The sequence below is a fragment of the Eptesicus fuscus genome, chromosome 6, assembly GCF_027574615.1.
Source record: "Eptesicus fuscus isolate TK198812 chromosome 6, DD_ASM_mEF_20220401, whole genome shotgun sequence".
Taxonomy (NCBI): Eukaryota; Metazoa; Chordata; class Mammalia; order Chiroptera; family Vespertilionidae; genus Eptesicus; species Eptesicus fuscus.
Genome location: NC_072478.1, coordinates 52,698,746 through 52,716,010, shown reverse-complemented (window position 1 = coordinate 52,716,010; position 17,265 = coordinate 52,698,746). Strand labels below are relative to the sequence as shown.

Below are 17,265 nucleotides of genomic sequence, written 5' to 3'. Positions count from 1 at the left end.
TGTGGTATAAACATACAATAGAACATTATTCAGCCTTAACAGGGAAGGAAATTCTGACACATGTTACAACACGAATGAACTTAGAAAACATTATGCTAAATGAAATAAGCCAGACACAAAAGGACAAGTACTGTGTGATTCCACTTCTGTGAGGTGCCTAGAATAGTCAGGTTCATAGAGAGGGAAAGGAGACCAGTGACTGCCAGGGGCTGGGGGAGGAGAGACTAGGGAGTTACTGTTTAATTGGCACCGTGTTTTGGTTTTGAATCGTGGAAAGCTTCTGGAGATGGATGGGGATACCTGTTGCGTAACAATGTGGACACATTTAATGCCACTGAAGTGTACACTTAAAAATGGTTAACGTGGTACATCTTTTTAACATGGTAAATTTTAATGTTTCTTTTACCACAATTTTTTAAAAGTAGCTCCGGCAACTTATAGGCCTTAATTGTTAAGTTTGAAGTGAGTTCCATCATCACAGTTTCTCATCATTATCTTAAATTATTATTCAAAGTAAAATGCTAATGAATAATGAGACTTAAGAGTTCTTTGGGGGACCTTGCTATTCTCGCTACAGACATGCATTTCTCGCCCTCCCTTATAGGAATATTGGTCCTGTCTCTTTAACCCAATTGAAATGCTTTTAGTCCTTCTAAAACAAATACCCCAACTTCACTTGTTTGCAGCTGCTCTTCTAAATGACCCAGTGGACTATGTCACTGGACCAGAACACTGGACAATGCCTCCTTTGGGCTTCTACTTTGTAAGACTGACATGCCCCTGTCCTTTAATTCTAGGCTGTAGTAAATCCCACCTACTCCACTAATTCTTTCCATAACTTCCTCATCAGAAGTCATCTTTCTTTCACTTTTACCCACACATTTTGTGTGTAACTGTGTTGTAGCGTTCCCTAAGGCACTTACTTATATGTCTCACTGGAATGTGAGCACTCCGAGAGTAGATAAGTTCAACCACATGATATTGGAACAGTTTGACCATTTTTGTTTGACCTATAAAACAAAAAAATTCATATAATGCAACTAAATGCTATTGTATGTATTTACTACTGTATTAAAAATAAATAATTGTACAATATTCATCTGTGTGTGCTTCATAGCCTATATTGCAATGTTTTGCAATAATAGGTGCTCAATGAATAATGCACAAAAGTCTCACATGAATGACATACTGCACAAAACCATGAGATGAGGTTCAGGGAGGGGTTAAAGATTCTCAGAGAGGAGCGGGTGGAGAGCACAAATTTCTGAGTCCTTTTTAAACCTGGAGAAGACAGGGGAAAACCTCTGCTTTGCATGCATGTATTTAATCTTCTCAACTCCCTGCTAACCATTACTTTCCCCCATTTGACCCTTAACGGCACTGAAGCTTAGAAAAGTCTGTGATAACTTGCTCAAGTTACTTGTCATACTCTAAATCCTTACTCTACATCATGCTGGGAAGCTATTTTAGTTGATGAAACAGTGTTTTCTCTCTTTGGAGCAATATTTGTGGCAGGCCAACGGCAACCAGGTGATCATCAGCAGATACATACACACTGTTCTCACCAAGAAATGGAAACATTGTGTTTTTCCAGAGTTAGGCTGGCAGAAGAACTGTGTACCTGACCGGTCATAGCCCCCATGTAAATAGAAATGGGTGTGCTGGGTCGAGCAGATGCTGGCTCTACCTGTTTGTGTAACGAAGAGCTCTACCCAATGCCGCTCATCTCTAAATTCCCAGAGCTCTCCCAGACTCACCTTGAGGGAGGGCCAGGCGTGGGCCCAATCTTCATTTCACCCGTAGTGATAGGATCTACAGCAGCCCTGTACCCATGCCTAAAATGCCTGGACCTATGGAAGTTCTGCCCCAGGAGGTTCTAGTACCAGGCACATAATCTGGCTTCCCCAATGTGGCCATGTAATCAGCTAATAAGTGTTAGAAGAGGACGTCACACTGATTCATTCAAAAGCAGTGTATTACAAGGGTCTGTTTTGTGCTAGATCTCCTCTAGAACCTGGGGAACCCATGGTGAACTGAAGTGCCAGCTTTTAAGAAGTTCTCATTCTTTTGGGGACTTGAAGCCTGTGCTCTTAACCCCTGTGGCATATTTCTCATTTCACAGGCCAATTAATATATTTGTATGCTAATTTCTATGGGAATATTTGGTAAGAAAAGAGGAACTGAATACACAAGGATCAGTTATAACTAACACAGTCCCAAATGCTGCATCTTCAACAGTTCTGATATCATTCCTAAGTAACACAGGAGGGTGTGTTGGGCATGATTCAGTGAAGGAAACAGAAACCACTCTTAAACAGAGAAGGACTAAACACACAGAATTAGGTGCTAATGAAATGTCTGGAAGAGCTTGGTCTCTAGAAATGAATCCTGAAGCCACTTCTTAGAACCAATTCGCTGGGAAGCCATTCTTCAGAAGCTAGCATTTGAACAACTGGGTTCAAGAACATTTGGTCATAGCTGTAGTGGAGAAATTAGGAAGTGGGAATGGAGAAGCTGTACACAGCATTCAGCTTCCCCTCCATAGTAACTTCTCTCAATACACGGAAGGCTGGGTAATGAACATGGTAACATTATGACCAGAAAACTTCACATTTCATGACCTTATTTGCCAATGGAATAGGGCAAAAGTCAGAAAAAAGTGGCCCCTGCTTCACTTCTGCCTCCCAAATCGCATCCAAGTACACCAAATTGGAGGAATCTATTATGGGAAATGAAATGTTCACCTTTGCACACCCTGTAATCTAGAAAAACATACCAGGAGAATGTTAAAAATTGAACCTATTTCCACCCAGAAGGAAAGGCTGAGTTTACCATGTTGAGGGGTCACTATGGAATTAGGTCTCATCAGCTTAGTGCCTAGTTCAATGTCTAATACATATTAAATGCTCAACAAATAACTCATAAATGAATGAATAAATGCATTGTGGATATCATAAAAATGACAATCATGACTTTTTTCTTTTATCCTCTTTAAAAAATATTCCTAAATGATGCAGTGATGGTGGGTTGTTCTCTTATTTCAAGTACAAATTGAAGTATTCTTTTTTATTGAATTTATTGGGGTGATATTAGTTCACAAAACCATGCAGGTTTCAAGCGTACAACTCAACAAAACATCATCTGCACACTTCTGTTTCTACGTGAGGAACTTTTAGAAAACTCAGCAATTAAAATATTTTTTAAAATAGAAGAAAGCTAGATTTTCCTCCTTCCTTTTGTTAGACATGAGTCTCACTTTCAAATTTTTGTGGTTGTTGCTAAATGTTCCCTCCAAGGAGAAGTCTTCCTATTTTGTTTATTTTTAGAAAGTAGAGGTTGCAGATAGAGAAAGCTTCTGAAAACTGGAATCTCAAAAGGGAACTTCTAGGCCGTGGCTCTTTATCCAGCCTAACATAGCAGCAACTTTGAGCAGGTTATAAGAATATAGCCCTGCAGTGGATCACCCTCTGATCCTCTTTGTTCTGACCAATACAGCATTAAACAGCATTTTTCGAGACTACATTTCACTCTCTTTCCCTTTGGAAGATAGACAACCAAATTCATTTACCTCCCCACAACAAACAGCTATCTCCATGTTTTCCTTGCTTAAATTGAAACTAATTAAGATTGTCACTAAGTTACATAAATTGTTACCATAGAATATTAGAACCAAAAGGAATGTTAAGAGTCACATTATTCTATCCTGTTATTTGCAGGTGAGGGAACAGAGAAGTTGAGTATTATTTTGTACACTCAGCATCTTCTTAGTTTGTTGATATTCTCTCACATGTATTTATTCATTCAGTAAATGTCTAGCATGTAGGACACACAAATCTCTGTGAAAGGTCTTGTATGGAGTGTTTTCAGCCACATGCCCCATGTCTACACACAAGTTTAGCCACACAGAGCTATAATCCACTTTGCAAAATGACATACACTGTCATGATTGCTTATTTCTTTTAAATATTTTTTATATATTTTTATTGATTTCAGAGAGAAAAGAGAGGGAGGGAGAGATAGAAACATCAATGGGTTGCCTCCTGCATGCCCCCTACTGGGGATCGAGCCTGAAACCTAGGCATGTGCCCTGACCAGGAATCAAACCATGACCTCCTGGTTCATAGGTTGACGCTCAACCACAGAGCCACATCAGTGGGCTTGATTGCTCATTTCTTACTTGAGATTTCCTCCACCAGATTCCATGCCTCCCTCTCTTCCTATCAAAATCCTATCCATTCTTCAAAGCCCGTTCAGTTGTTAATTATTGTAAGGGGTTGAATGTTTTCCACCCCACCCCACAAATTCACATTGAAGTCCTAATGCCCAACATGATGGTTATAGAAGGTGGGAACTTTTAGGTCATGAGGGTAGAACCCTCATGAAGAGGATTAGTGCTTTTATAAGAGATCCCACAAGTTCCTTCTTTCTTTCCACCAGGACAGTGGTCAGCAAACTGCGGCTCACAAGCCACATGCGGCTCGCGAGCCGTGGTTTGCCGCTCTGTTGACTAATGAGTTTGCCGACCACTGACCTAGACTCTCGATTCCAATAATTACAAGCTGTTGTTGTTCCTTGTGATTAAGCCCCTATCCCAGTGGTCGGCAAACTCATTAGTCAACAGAGCGGCAAACCACGGCTCGAGAGCCGCATGTGGCTCGAGAGCAGCAGTTTGCCGACCACTGCACCAGGATAAAATGAGAAGTCTGCAACTTGGAAGATAGTCCTCATCTGGCCATGCTGAAACTGACATCCAACCTACAGAATAAGCTACTCGGGCTATGGTAATTTGTTATAGCAGCCTTAACAGACAAAGGTGTTACTCAATTAAGACACACAAACTCTGCAATCACAATTAATTGCTCCTTTTATGACTTATCATAGGACTTCCTTGACTTCTCTATTATGATATGTATTAGGCTGACTTCTGGTGAAGTAGATATTATGTAGATGGATGCACATCTACTTTTCTGTGGTTCCAGCAACATGGTGAACGAAGCTAATTTGGAAGCCCTCCAGCGATAAGCCCTTAGAAACACTGGGTAAAGAAAACTACAAGAACAGAAAACGTTATTTTTAACTGCTCTTTCCAGAAAGAAAGGGAACCTTCAAGTGCTAGAAACATGGAGGGAATCCGAAGCTAGACTGATAAATATGAGAACTGAGGCTGATGGGAGCAGTGTTGTTGGTTCCTGGTTTGTTCCAGGGTTTAATCCTCAGGAACAGGTGCCCTCTTAGGCCCAACTGAAGGGGAAAGTAGAAACAGAGATACCTCCTTATAGGTAGGACCCTCAAAAGCTTCAGTCCCAGTCTAAGAGGACTAAAAAACTCAGCCAACAAGGTAAGAAGACGACAATTAACTCTGTTTAGAGAAAAACAAGTCTTCTGAGCCCTGACCAAGAATCGAACCAGCAACCTTTTAATGGATGGACAACTCCCAACCAACTGAGCCACACCAGCGAGGGCAAAAAGTAGTAATCTTTGTCCTAGTTACTTTGTAGAAGTGAAATGTACCAATAGGAAGAACCAACTATTCAACCCATTTTCTCATGAGAAAATAAAGTGCTTGTGTGCTATGTACATTTAAAGTATCCATATTGGAAGTTTTCTTCAATTCAACTGATATTTTTATATAAGAAATAAGCTTGAATTTTTGAAAGGCTTATCAGTAATTTAAATGTTCTGAACTGAGAAGGTAGTTTTAATTATCCCCTCATATATAGGTACTAGAGGCCCGATGCATGAAATCCGTGCAAGGGTAGGCCTTCCTTCCCCCAGCTGCCGGCACCAACTTCCCTCCAGCACCCAGAACCCGGGCTTCCCACGAAGCCCCGGCTTCGTCCGGAAGGACATGTGTTCTACTTAGCATATTATGCTTTTATTATTATAGATTATTACAGATGGTTGATTGAATCATTAGCCATCTAATTGAACTCCACCTCCAGCCCCCCACCTCTCAGTGAAGGTCAGGCTGATATCATGTGGCTCAAATCCTTAATCCTTTAATCACATGGTTGTCTTTTGGGCATGGCCAGCCCCTCTCTGGCCATTAGTCATCTCCTTAGAATAAACCAGGGACCCAACAGCCACCTCATTAGCATAAACTATCAGGGTCCTCCATGAGTAACAAAAATACTCCTATATATTTCCAAAGAAGTCGTCAGTATATTTGTAAAGTGCTATAAGAATCATGGCTGCAAAGGACAGCAAAGCTCCCAAGGTGCAACAGCAAAATGAGAGACCAATTTGTCAGAAACTTTTCCCAGTTTAGGTACAGGTTACGGGGTAGGTTGGAGAGACTCTTTCTGAACAGTTTTGCTTTATGCCCTTTCCCCATTAAAGCTGGACAGAACACACGAGAATTTGTAATCATTAAAGACAATAATATAAAAAATAATGCTCAGTTTCAAAAATTCAAGTTCCTAGTCACCAGGCACTTTCACTGAAAAACAGTTGTTTCATCACTTTGGCTTCTGGGAGAAATGCTTGGCACGTCGTGAGCAGGATTGATGAAAACATGAGGCAGCAGAAAGTCTCAGCACAGTGCAGTCTAAAAGGGTTGTCAGCATCCTTTATGTAATAAATAATGGAGTCACTGGAAAACTACTGTTAAAAGCAGAAGTTTCTGGCCAAAATTAAAGATTTGCCAATGCATTTGAGAAATAAAGTAGCACGAAGCAAAAACCAGGAGATATTCAAGGCAAGTTTCCTTATGTAAACATCCACAAGGAAGTACATATGTAATAAAATCTCATTTAAACAAATTATACTAAATAAAAATTTGCATTGTATGTCTTTGTCAAGGTGGAGGTGGGGGAAGTGAGCAGGGGAGAAGCAGTTATCACGTGGGTAAAGGCAGCTCTGAAACGGTATTGCTAATCTGCGTGAGCCAAAGAGAAGTGTAGAGAACAAGACACGCTGACTTCTCCTTCGTGTTTGGTTGACTTTTTCTGCCCACATAGTTTTGAGAAGCCCCCTCGTGGGTATCACCAACAAATTGTTCACATCCACTGGATGTGAAATTTAAAATGATTGCATATCAAGAGCAGAAAGAAGTGATTTCTAATCATGCGAAAAAAAATGGAAAAGAGATTTTGAATTGAAATTCTTGGATTCTCTGTAGCATAGGAATGAAGCCATTTCTAAAGTACTCTGCACAAAAGATTTTATTCCGTGTTTGATTAAGAGGGGTTAGAAAAAGGTATAGAAAAATGACAGCCCACAGAGAGCTAAGGTCAAGGGTTTTCTGCGTGGTGAAGAATCAGGGTCAGGGACTCCTAATGAAACCCTTTTTACATCAGGACCTGGCAGACAGAGTTGGTAGACTTTGCAACCACCAAGGAGAATTAGGCCATCTCTGGAAGAACAAATGATTAGGTAATCAGATACTCTTTCTTGGTCAGGACAAAAGGGGTATCTCAACAAAGGAAATGGTAGTTAAAACATTTTACTCAGCAAATTCTGCAACTTCTTAAAAGGGGAGAATTTTAAATCATGGAGTAACCCAAATTAGTTAATAGTTGCCTACCTAGAGCCCCCAAATTTTGTTTGCATTAGAATTGTAATGCTAAACTATTTTTTCCACCTCAATAAATCTTCCAATTTTTGCCAGCTGGGTCTTGATATATACTATATTCACTAAGGAAATATCTTATGACAAGTGATTATATCTTTTTTTAAAATATATTTTATTGATTTTTTACAGAGAGGAAGGGAGAGGGATAGAGAGTTAGAAACATCGATCAGCTGCCTCCTGCACACCTCCTACTGGGGATGTGCCTGCAACCAAGGTACATGCCCTTGCCTGGAATCAAACCTGGGACCTTTCAGTCTACAGGCTGATGCTCTATCCACTGAGCCAAACCGGTTAGGGCTACAAGTGATTATATCTTAATTCTTATATGAGGTTCAGGAGTAAAATTCTTCAAACAGATTAATGCAAAGAGCAGGAACAAAATATTTTTAAACTAAATAACAGCTTTCTCTTCTTTCTCTACCCCTCTTTAAAAGCAGTAATCTTTATTTAACTTGGGGATATAATGTTAGGGAATAATGTCAAAATACTGACGTATTATATCACGAGAGGCCCAATGCATGAAATTTGGATAAGAGTAGGCCTTTCTTCCCCTCGCTGACGGCACCAGCTTCCCTCTGGCACCCGGGCCCCCGGGTTTGTCCAGAAGGACGTCTGGTCTAATTAGCATATTGCACTTTTATTTTATTATTATAGACTAGAGGCCCGGTGCATTAAATATGTGCATGGTGGGTGGGGGGAGTCCCTCAGCCAGGCCTGCACCCTCTTGCAATCTGGGACTGCTGGCTCCTAACTGCTCGCCTGCCTGCCTGCCTAATCACCCCTAACCACCTCTGCCTGCCTGCCTGGTTGCCCCTAACTGCTCACCTGTCTGCCTGATCACCCCCAACCACTCTGCCTACCTGCCTGATCACCCTTAACTGCCTCTGCCTTGGCCCCCACTGCTATGGCTTCCTCCGGAAGGTCATTTGGCTGTCTGGTCTATTTAGCATATTACACTTTCATTATTATAGATTGTATTCTCTATTTTAAAAGGGCAAAATCTTTCATCAAGAATTTTTGAATGAGAAAATGTATTTATGTCAGTGTCCTAAATTGAATGATTGAAGCCTAAAGGTTTAATGATGGAAGCCTGTGCTACCAGCCTGCAAGATGACCCCAATGATCCCTGAGCCCTGGTGGTCATGGCCTTGCAGTCTCCTCCCACATTGAATTGGGCTTACCTGTAACTTTTAGGATATTTGGGGAATGATATTGTATGACTTCCAAGGCTACATCATGAAAGACATGACTTTCACCGTGTTCTCTCTTGGATACTTGCTCTGGAGAAAGTGATAACACTCAAGAGATTCTAGAGAGGTCCTCATGGCTGGGAAATGAGACCTCCTCCCAACATCCGTGTGAGTGAGCCATCTTGGAAGATGATCTTACAGCCCCAGTCAAATCTTCAGATGAATGCAGCCCAGTCATTATCTGATTCGAATCTCATCAGACCTTGAAGAAAACTGTTCCTAGATTCCTGGCCAACGGAAAATGCTGAGATAGTACACGTTTATTGTTGAAAATCACTAAGTTTGGAATCATTTATTATTTCAGCAATATATTACTAAATCTTTTTCTCCACCAAGAAATACTAATAGCAAAACAAATGAATATGCCCATTTCAGGGCATTTACAAAGTTGATAGCTTCTGTGGTTACTAGTACTTACTAGGCCTTATCTCAAGGAATTTGCCTTTTAGTTCCTTGTGTCTCAAAGTGTTGTACCAAGACCAGCAGTGTTGGCATTAACTGGGAACTTGTTAAAAATATAGAATTACAAATTCTACCCCAGACCTGAATCAGAATCTCTTTTTTATGAGATCCCCCCAGTACATGTAGGAACATCAAAGTTTGAGAAGACGCCCTGATTTGACTCCTAATGGGAACCCTAGTTGTACATTACAAGCACTTTTTAAAAATATTGTTGGAGAAGCTCATCCCCAGAAATTCTGAATTAATTGGTTTGGGTTGAGGTCTATCATGGCTGTGGATCTAATGATCAGAATTCCTCCCCTGGAAAAACTACATTGAAGTCTCAGATCAGCTCTGACTTCCCAGCATGCTCCAGTCCTGGTTCTAGAAGTCAGGTATGCCCAAGTATGTTCCTGAACTGCCCTGAAGGAACAATGGGTACAAGTCAGTTTGGATTTGATGTCTAGGGCAACTCAGAACTAGGTGCTGAATAATCCAAGGTTTCGGGGTAGTTTACACACCTATCAGAATACAACCAAACATTTTTTAGTTTCATCATTCCTGGATGGCAAAAGGTTGGTAACTAAGATTCTCACAAGCCTTTGGAAAATACTCTTTACTGTTGACCAGACACTACTAAATTAAGATTTCCAATATGATGGGTGCTTACAAATGTTCAACCTACTATGTAGTAAATAGCTCAAATTGGCAACACTAAGTACCACCTGAATGTAAGAGGTGGGGGAGGAGAGGTGGGACTAGGGATTGAATGTTTTGTGTCTGTTGTGTGTGTGTTTTTTTGTTGTTGTTTTTTACTAATGCATCCCCAGTGACAGAAACAATGCCTGGCACACTGCATGCTCTTAATAAGTATTTGTAGGTTAAATAAACCCCTCAAAAACCAACAACTTCTCATCATTCATGCATTCTAAGTCACTGAATGTGCCAAGTTAGTGAACCTCCAGTGGAAATTGTGGAGGCTGTTCTACCAAAGAATTTCTAAATGAAGCTCCAAATCTTTTAAAAATTCAAATTTGTGCCCTAACTCGGTGCCATATTTCAAATGTCTTGCCTAATTTGTCCTGGATTCCTCATTTGGAGGCTGGCTGAGGGGTGTGATCCCTGCCCTTGAATCTCCTTCCTTTGTGAGTTTCTTTCTTTTTTTTTTTTTCTGGCCTGTGCGTACACATTTCCCAGGCAGAGGAGCGCACGGCGCGTGTGCGCGCGGGTTTGTAGCTGTCAGATGATGGAGGCTGCCTAGGACCCAGGGGGAGCCGCTCCTCTCGCACTGCAGCGCCTCCGCGCCGACCGGTCCGGCCCCCTCCTCTCACCTCGCAACCCCGCTCCGGGGTTTTGGCACCTCTCGGGGGCGGAAAACTCCGCCAGCCCTGACCGCGGGCCGCGCCAGTGGCTTGGGGGGGCCGAGCGCGGATGCCCGCCGGTGGGCAGGGTCGGCCTGCGGTGGGGACGGCGGGGGCTGCTTTATTTCCCGCTAGGGCCGGACTCAGGGGGAGGAAGGGGCCCCGCCGGGCGCTCCCAGCCCAGCCAGCGCGCGCCGACCCTCCCGCGGGGCCAGGGGACCCGCTCGGCCGCAGCTCCACGCCCGTGCCCGGGGCGCGTGGGCGGGCCCGCGGCGCCGCTCCCACGCTCCCCGCCCCTCCCCCTCCTCTTCCTTCCTTCCCCGCAGCGCTCCGGGCAGCAGCCGGCGGATGCGAGCCGCACCGGGCGCCCGAGCTTTGTGTGCGCCCGCGGGCCCGGGGCGAGCCTTGGGTGGCCCTTCTGGGCGGCTCTCGGCCGGCTCCCCGGCGGGCGTTGTGAGGCGTGGCTGGTAGAGGAGGCGCTTGGCGGGGGCGTGGGGCTCCCCGGCGGGCGGGAGGGACGGAGCCAGCCGCGCCGGACAATGAGCCCGGCCGCCGGACGCTGCGGCCCCTTATAGGAGGACGCGGGAGGGCCGGCGCCTCCGCGGCTCAGCGGCTCCACCTGCGAGCAGAGGGCGGGATGCCAGGGCCAGGTGTCCCGGCGCTATAAAGGGCCCTCGCGGGCAGGCGTTCCGGAGTTGGTTCTCGCCTCGACGCTGGGCTAGCTGCAGGCTTTGGCTGGGACGTGTTTTTTTTTGTGTGTGTGTGTGTTTTTGTGCGGGGAGCCCTCGGAGCCGCCACGATGGCCAGCACCAGGAGCATTGAGCTGGAGCACTTTGAGGAACGGGACAAAAGGCCGCGGCCCGGGTCGCGGAGAGGGGCGCCCAGCTCGTCCGGGGGCAGCAGCAGCTCGGGCCCCAAGGGGAACGGGCTCATCCCCAGCCCGGCGCACAGCGCCCACTGCAGCTTCTACCGCACGCGGACCCTGCAGGCCCTGAGCTCCGAGAAGAAGGCCAAGAAGGCGCGCTTCTACCGGAATGGGGACCGCTACTTCAAGGGCCTGGTGTTTGCCATCTCCGGCGACCGCTTCCGGTCCTTCGACGCGCTGCTCATGGAGCTCACCCGCTCCCTGTCGGACAACGTGAACCTGCCCCAGGGCGTCCGCACCATCTACACCATCGACGGCAGCAGGAAGGTCACCAGCCTGGACGAGCTGCTGGAAGGTAGGAGGGGAGGGCCCAGCGCAGCAGGTGCGGCCCAGCAGGTGCAGTCGCCGCCGCGGGCCCGCGCGCACACCCACGTAGGGGGGCGGGGGGCGGGGGGCGCGGGGCGCCTACGGGGTGTCTTCTAGGCCGCGGGAATGGTCTGTTCTGTCTGCTTTTCCTTAAGCTCTGTGTGGAGCGCGCTATCCTCTGATTGTCCTTCCCAAGAGATTTGCCTTAAAAAGAAAAGAACAAAGAAAAAAATCCTAAAGGACTTTGGACTTCGGTGACATCTCTTAAAATTGGCGAACTTGTGTGTTTTTTTACTGCAAACTATTTGAAAAGGAGGTTCTCCAGTGAGGATCTGGGTAACCCTTTCGCTAATAAGCTGTTTGCTCAGCCCCCTGTGTGTCGACCTCCGTTGGAGACACCTGTGGTGCCAGCCTGTGGGAGGGACCCTGTTGTGTCTGCTTTATTCAGAAGGTTGAGCTGTGGAAAGCTCTGGGTTGGCGTTCCAGTTTGGACTCCCAGCAGAAGTTATATGAGGTCAGGAGGGGTGATCCTAGGCCATTGTTCTTATCCTTGGCTGCATCTTGGGTCACTGGCGACTTTAAAAAACATAGGTGCCCGCCACCCCCCCACGCCCCCTCCGCTTCCAGGTTAGGATGTAATTGGTTTGGGGTGTGGTCTGGGCGTCCCGAGTTGTAAAAGCTCCACAGGTGATTCGAATGTGCAGCTAAGGTTGAAAACCACTGTGCTGAAGGGTTTTCTGCATTTGGTTGGTGATGAGGTGAGTCAAGGTCAATCTCTCTGGCCCTCTCTTCTGTTGAAATTAGCTAGTTAGGGTGATGGTTAGAGGCCATTGGAATCAGCAGTTGCTTGGCAACTGCTTCACTCAAGTGTCAACCAGGCTTCGCTCAAAGGGACTGATTGGTTGTATGTTGTGTCATCCTTGAATTCCTGCAATACTTACTCTTCTTTCCTTTTAAAGAAGAAAAAAAGCATTACTAAGTAAGTACAGGCATACCTAGGAGACACTGCAGGTTCGGTTCCAGGCCACCACAATAAAGCCAGGATTACAATAAAGTGAGTTGTAATCTTTTTGCTGGTGGAGGGTCTTGCCTTCAATTTGTAAAGAAACGCAACACCTGTGAAGCACAATAAAGTGAAATGCCAATAAAACGAGGTGTGCCTTTAGTTAATAGAACCTATTTCCAGATCTAAATAGCACCTGTAAAGATTAGACAGAACCCAGAACCCAAGTATTTGCTGCCTGCATGCTTACATACAGTCTGCCCTCATGCATCTTTCTTCATGCAAATGGCACATTGGCTATAGTCATAGCAACATTGGCTTGGCAGGGAGAGGAAACTGAACTTTGAGCCAACTGTTTTTCTTATATCATTTCATCCTGTTCTTATGTTATGTTCTGAAGGCACTGTGCCCATTTCACACACACACACACACACACACACACACACACACACACACACGAGGAAAGTAATATGACTTGTCCCGTAATTACTGCAGTAGATGCTCTTTCTTCTACAGTTCACCTCTTATACACTGATGTGACCTCACTGAGGAGTCCTGGAAGTGGTTGAGTTTCTCTATTTAGTCACTGTTGCCAGAAGTTTTCCCTTGTCTGGCTAGATGAGGACCCAGCCAAACTTAAGTTGTCTCTTCAGCCTGTGTGTGTGTTAGTGACTTCACACATTCTCTTGTGTTTGGGTTTTAAAGGCTACCTGAGGAGGTGATGCCAACTGGAGGAGTAGATGTAAAATAAAGATACATTGTTAAACAGGCTTTTATCACTCCCTTTCTTTATGGTGTTAGAAACGTTAAGAGCAGCATTTGTGTAGATATTTCAAAACTGAGTAACAGATTGACTGGCCCAACACTAGAGTAGCAGCCCCATGGAAAGATCAAGGCAATGCCTATGGATTCCGCACCTGTTACTGGCATGCCCTTGGGATACTGTGCCTGGGGTGCTCCGAAGATTTTAGTACCTTCCTCTGAAGTAATTTTAACAGTACACTTGCTACATGAAATCAATGTACTCCAAAGATGAATATCATCGTAGGGGGAATTTGGTCAAAGTAACCATTATGCACATTAATTAATGAGAACACATATTGTACACTTGAGTTTGTCATTGCCTAGGCAGTACATGGTCCACTGAGTCTAATTCTCAAACTGTAGTTTCCGCTGTACATGGAAGGGTTGGAACATTTTCTTCCCATGAGGATGAGACCCATAGAGTCCAAATTATACCATCATATGATACATAATGATGCAACAAATATTTGCACAACAGAAATGTTTTCCTAGTCTAGTCAATTGACTGCTTGTTTCTAGCAGTATTCAGTTACTGCAAGAGAAGAAAATTTGTGCACTTCTTTTGTCATAGTGGCATTCTCTCTGACAATGGATCTTTGTCTAAGTCTTGAATATTCCAGTAATGAGTGGAGTACCCTGTTGCAAGAAAGATTTTAAGAAAAACAAACAAACAAAAAAACCATCTATGCTCTAATATCAATTAGAGAATTTAAATAGTTTCACATTTTAATTAAAATTGTGTGCTCCAGTGTTTAGATTTATCTCACAAAAGAACTTATAGGTTTTATTTGATCAGTAAAAATGGGTCTGTAATATTGCCCATGTCGCCAAAATTGACTACAAGATTCTCTGATATTTTTTACACCATTATGGTTGACTCTCTTCTCCTCTGCCTCTTCTATCCCATGAAGTTTGTAGTTTAGGAAACATTGTTTTTCCTAAAACGTTTTCAGTGAGGAATAGAGAAGGTGATGGCTCAAGACTGCCCTTGGCATGAACACTGGTTCAGAACCCCGATCCCATTGAACTCAGATGACAAAAGAAATTTGCATGACCCAGATTTTTTTTTTCTGCCCTTGATGTTGAGAGTCTCTGGCAACTAAAAACAGTGTGCTGGTGTCTGCTGGCACTCCTGTGCTACACTTGCCCAGCGGGCATCTTCAGCCTCTTGTTGTACCTCACCTTGGTAGCTTAATTTCACTGGTTGGTGCTGGGTTTCCCGGCAGTCCTGTTTATTCTTTAAAACTGGATGGGGACCTTCTCTCAGAGGAGGACTGTTTGTCATAACCATCAATATTGGGGAAAATGAGACTGAGTTGGGTGAAGCTGTGAGCCAGCTGAGTTTGTATCATCTCTGATACATAACTGAAGCTGTCCTGATGACTCACTCGTAAGTTCTCATGTTCCAAGCTAAGAGTCAGAACTCCAAGTCTCAGCTTTGTTCCGTGAGTGTTCTCACCTACTGAACATTTTGGCTGTATTTGTAAAATTTTGATGTCCTAAAGAGAGATGGCCAAGGATCGTAGAAATGATGGCTAAGTGAAGATCCCTGAGTTCTACTGACTGTGGATTTGAAGAAAACTCGCCTAGTTCCCAGGGCCTCAGTGTCCTTTTCTGTTTAAGGAAAGGTTGAAAGTTTGGCAGATCGCCTCTCCAAGTCAGACCCCTTCAGGTCTAAAAGGACATGCTCTTTCTCTACCTCTGTGGCTACTTACTGAGTATATGAGGGCCTGGGCTGCCTTTCCCCACTCAGAACCTCCCAGAAAACTGACAAGGCTGAAGCTGTCCTCCTCTCAAGCAGGGAGTGGGTGTGTGGCTCTGGTGAAGTGTTTGCCAGGAGCCAAAATAATTAATAGCCACCAGTCTCTGCCTTTCATTCCAAAAGTAAAATGTTGTTTTGTGTTATCTCTGCCTGTTACCCCTCAGTCAACAGTAAATAAGCTGATTGAATTTTTTGGCATGTGAGAGAATTTTTGTGATTTTTAAAAATAATTATTACTGAGCATGTTTTTATTAATTTAAGGGAGGGAGGGAGGGAGAGAGGGAGGGAGGGAGGGAGGGGGAGAGAGAGAGAGAGAGAGAGAGAGAGAGAGAGAGAGAGAGAGAGAAGCATTGATTGCCTTCCACATGCACCTCTGACTGGGAACTGAACCGCAACCTTTTGGCTTATGGGATGATGCTCCAACCCAGCCAGGGCAATTTTTATGATTTTGATAAGTGATACTTCCATTCTTCAAGTTAACTTGAAAATTCACATGAATTAATTTGAATTTAAGGAAAGTAAGGTTGTAAAGAAATTAAGCACTCAAGTTTCTGAGGTTCTCTTACTAAATCTAGTTTATTGAATCTGCTGGGTTAGGTCAATTTCTTTGAAGGTGTTAAATTAAAATGTAGTTACTGAGAGAGTTTTAAGTAAAAAATAAGTCTCTAAGAACCCATATCATAGGATTTTTTTTCCCCTTGGAAGGCGGATTTTTATAGTAAAAATAGAAACTTAGCTCTTGGAACTTGTTATGGGATTACATTCTTTCTGCACTGTGAGTTATAAGACATATTTGCAAAAATAAGTCAAAAGCTGTATGCATTAAAGGCATCTATGATGATTGGACATGGCAGTTTAACATTGAATCTTAGGTCTGCAAAGTCTTCTCTGCTTGGCAGACTACTAGATTCTTTAGGACCTGCTTTGCATATTATCTCTCTGGGAAGTCTCTTTTCACACCTCGGGACATTGGTCTCAAATAGTTGTTGATCAAGAGCATATTTTTATTGTTTCAGGTGCTAGGGGTACAGTTTTTTCCCTCAAGATGCTCACAGTTAGAGGGAAAGAGATAGCAAACATGTACACACACACACACACACACACACACACACACACACACACACTTTCCAGCGAAAGTGCAACATTGGATGATGAAAAAAGCTTCCCAGGGGAACAGATGTTGGAGCCAAAGCCTGAGGTCAAGCTTATAACTCTTCCCTCTACTTACAGCATTTTCTTTGCCTCTATTATACCACTTACCTTTCCAGTTAGTGGTTTATTGGTCTGTCTTTTGCATTAGACTGAGAGCATCATGAGGTCAGGGATCTTGGACATGCAATAAATTCATTGAATAAATAGTCCAGAAAATTACTTTATTTCTAAATAAATAATTACTTAGAAATAAGTAATAAATTTTACTTCAAATAAATAGTACAGAAAATGATTTTATTTCCCCTGGCTGTCAAGGGAAGTTTTCTATGAATTAAGTTTGAATAGGGTTGTTCCTATATAAATGTGGAAATATGTATTTTGAAAAATTGGATTACATTTTGAAGGTGCTGTGCTCAGTCCTTATTATGGGGAGAATGCCTCTTGCCTAAAACCTGCTTCTATAAATTTGCCAGGTCACCCAGCTGGTGTGGCTCAGTGGATGAGCATCGACCCATACATCAAGAGGTCCTGGATTCAATTCCTGGCCAGGACACATGCCCAGGTTGTGGGCTCAATTTTCATTTCATTTACTTAAAACGGGGGAATTCAGATGTGCAATAATACAGCAGCAAATAGACTCTTTCCAGAGATAATGTGAAGAGAAATTTTAATTTGGAGAATAAAGAAT

General features: G+C 43.7%; 1 protein-coding gene across 5 annotated transcripts in view; it reads left to right on the top strand.

Moving 5' to 3' along the window:
* The first annotated feature begins 11,413 nt into the window (after positions 1 to 11,413).
* DCLK2 (doublecortin like kinase 2) overlaps positions 11,414 to 17,265 on the top strand; it is a 132,685-nt gene continuing 126,833 nt past the window's right edge. For all 5 annotated transcript variants that reach the window (XM_028151536.2, XM_008144003.3, XM_028151532.2 and 2 more), the window contains exon 1: positions 11,414 to 11,845. In XM_028151536.2, coding sequence (XP_028007337.2) covers positions 11,425 to 11,845 — 421 coding nt within the window. In that variant the 5' untranslated portion in view covers positions 11,414 to 11,424. The remainder of the gene's footprint in view (positions 11,846 to 17,265) is intronic.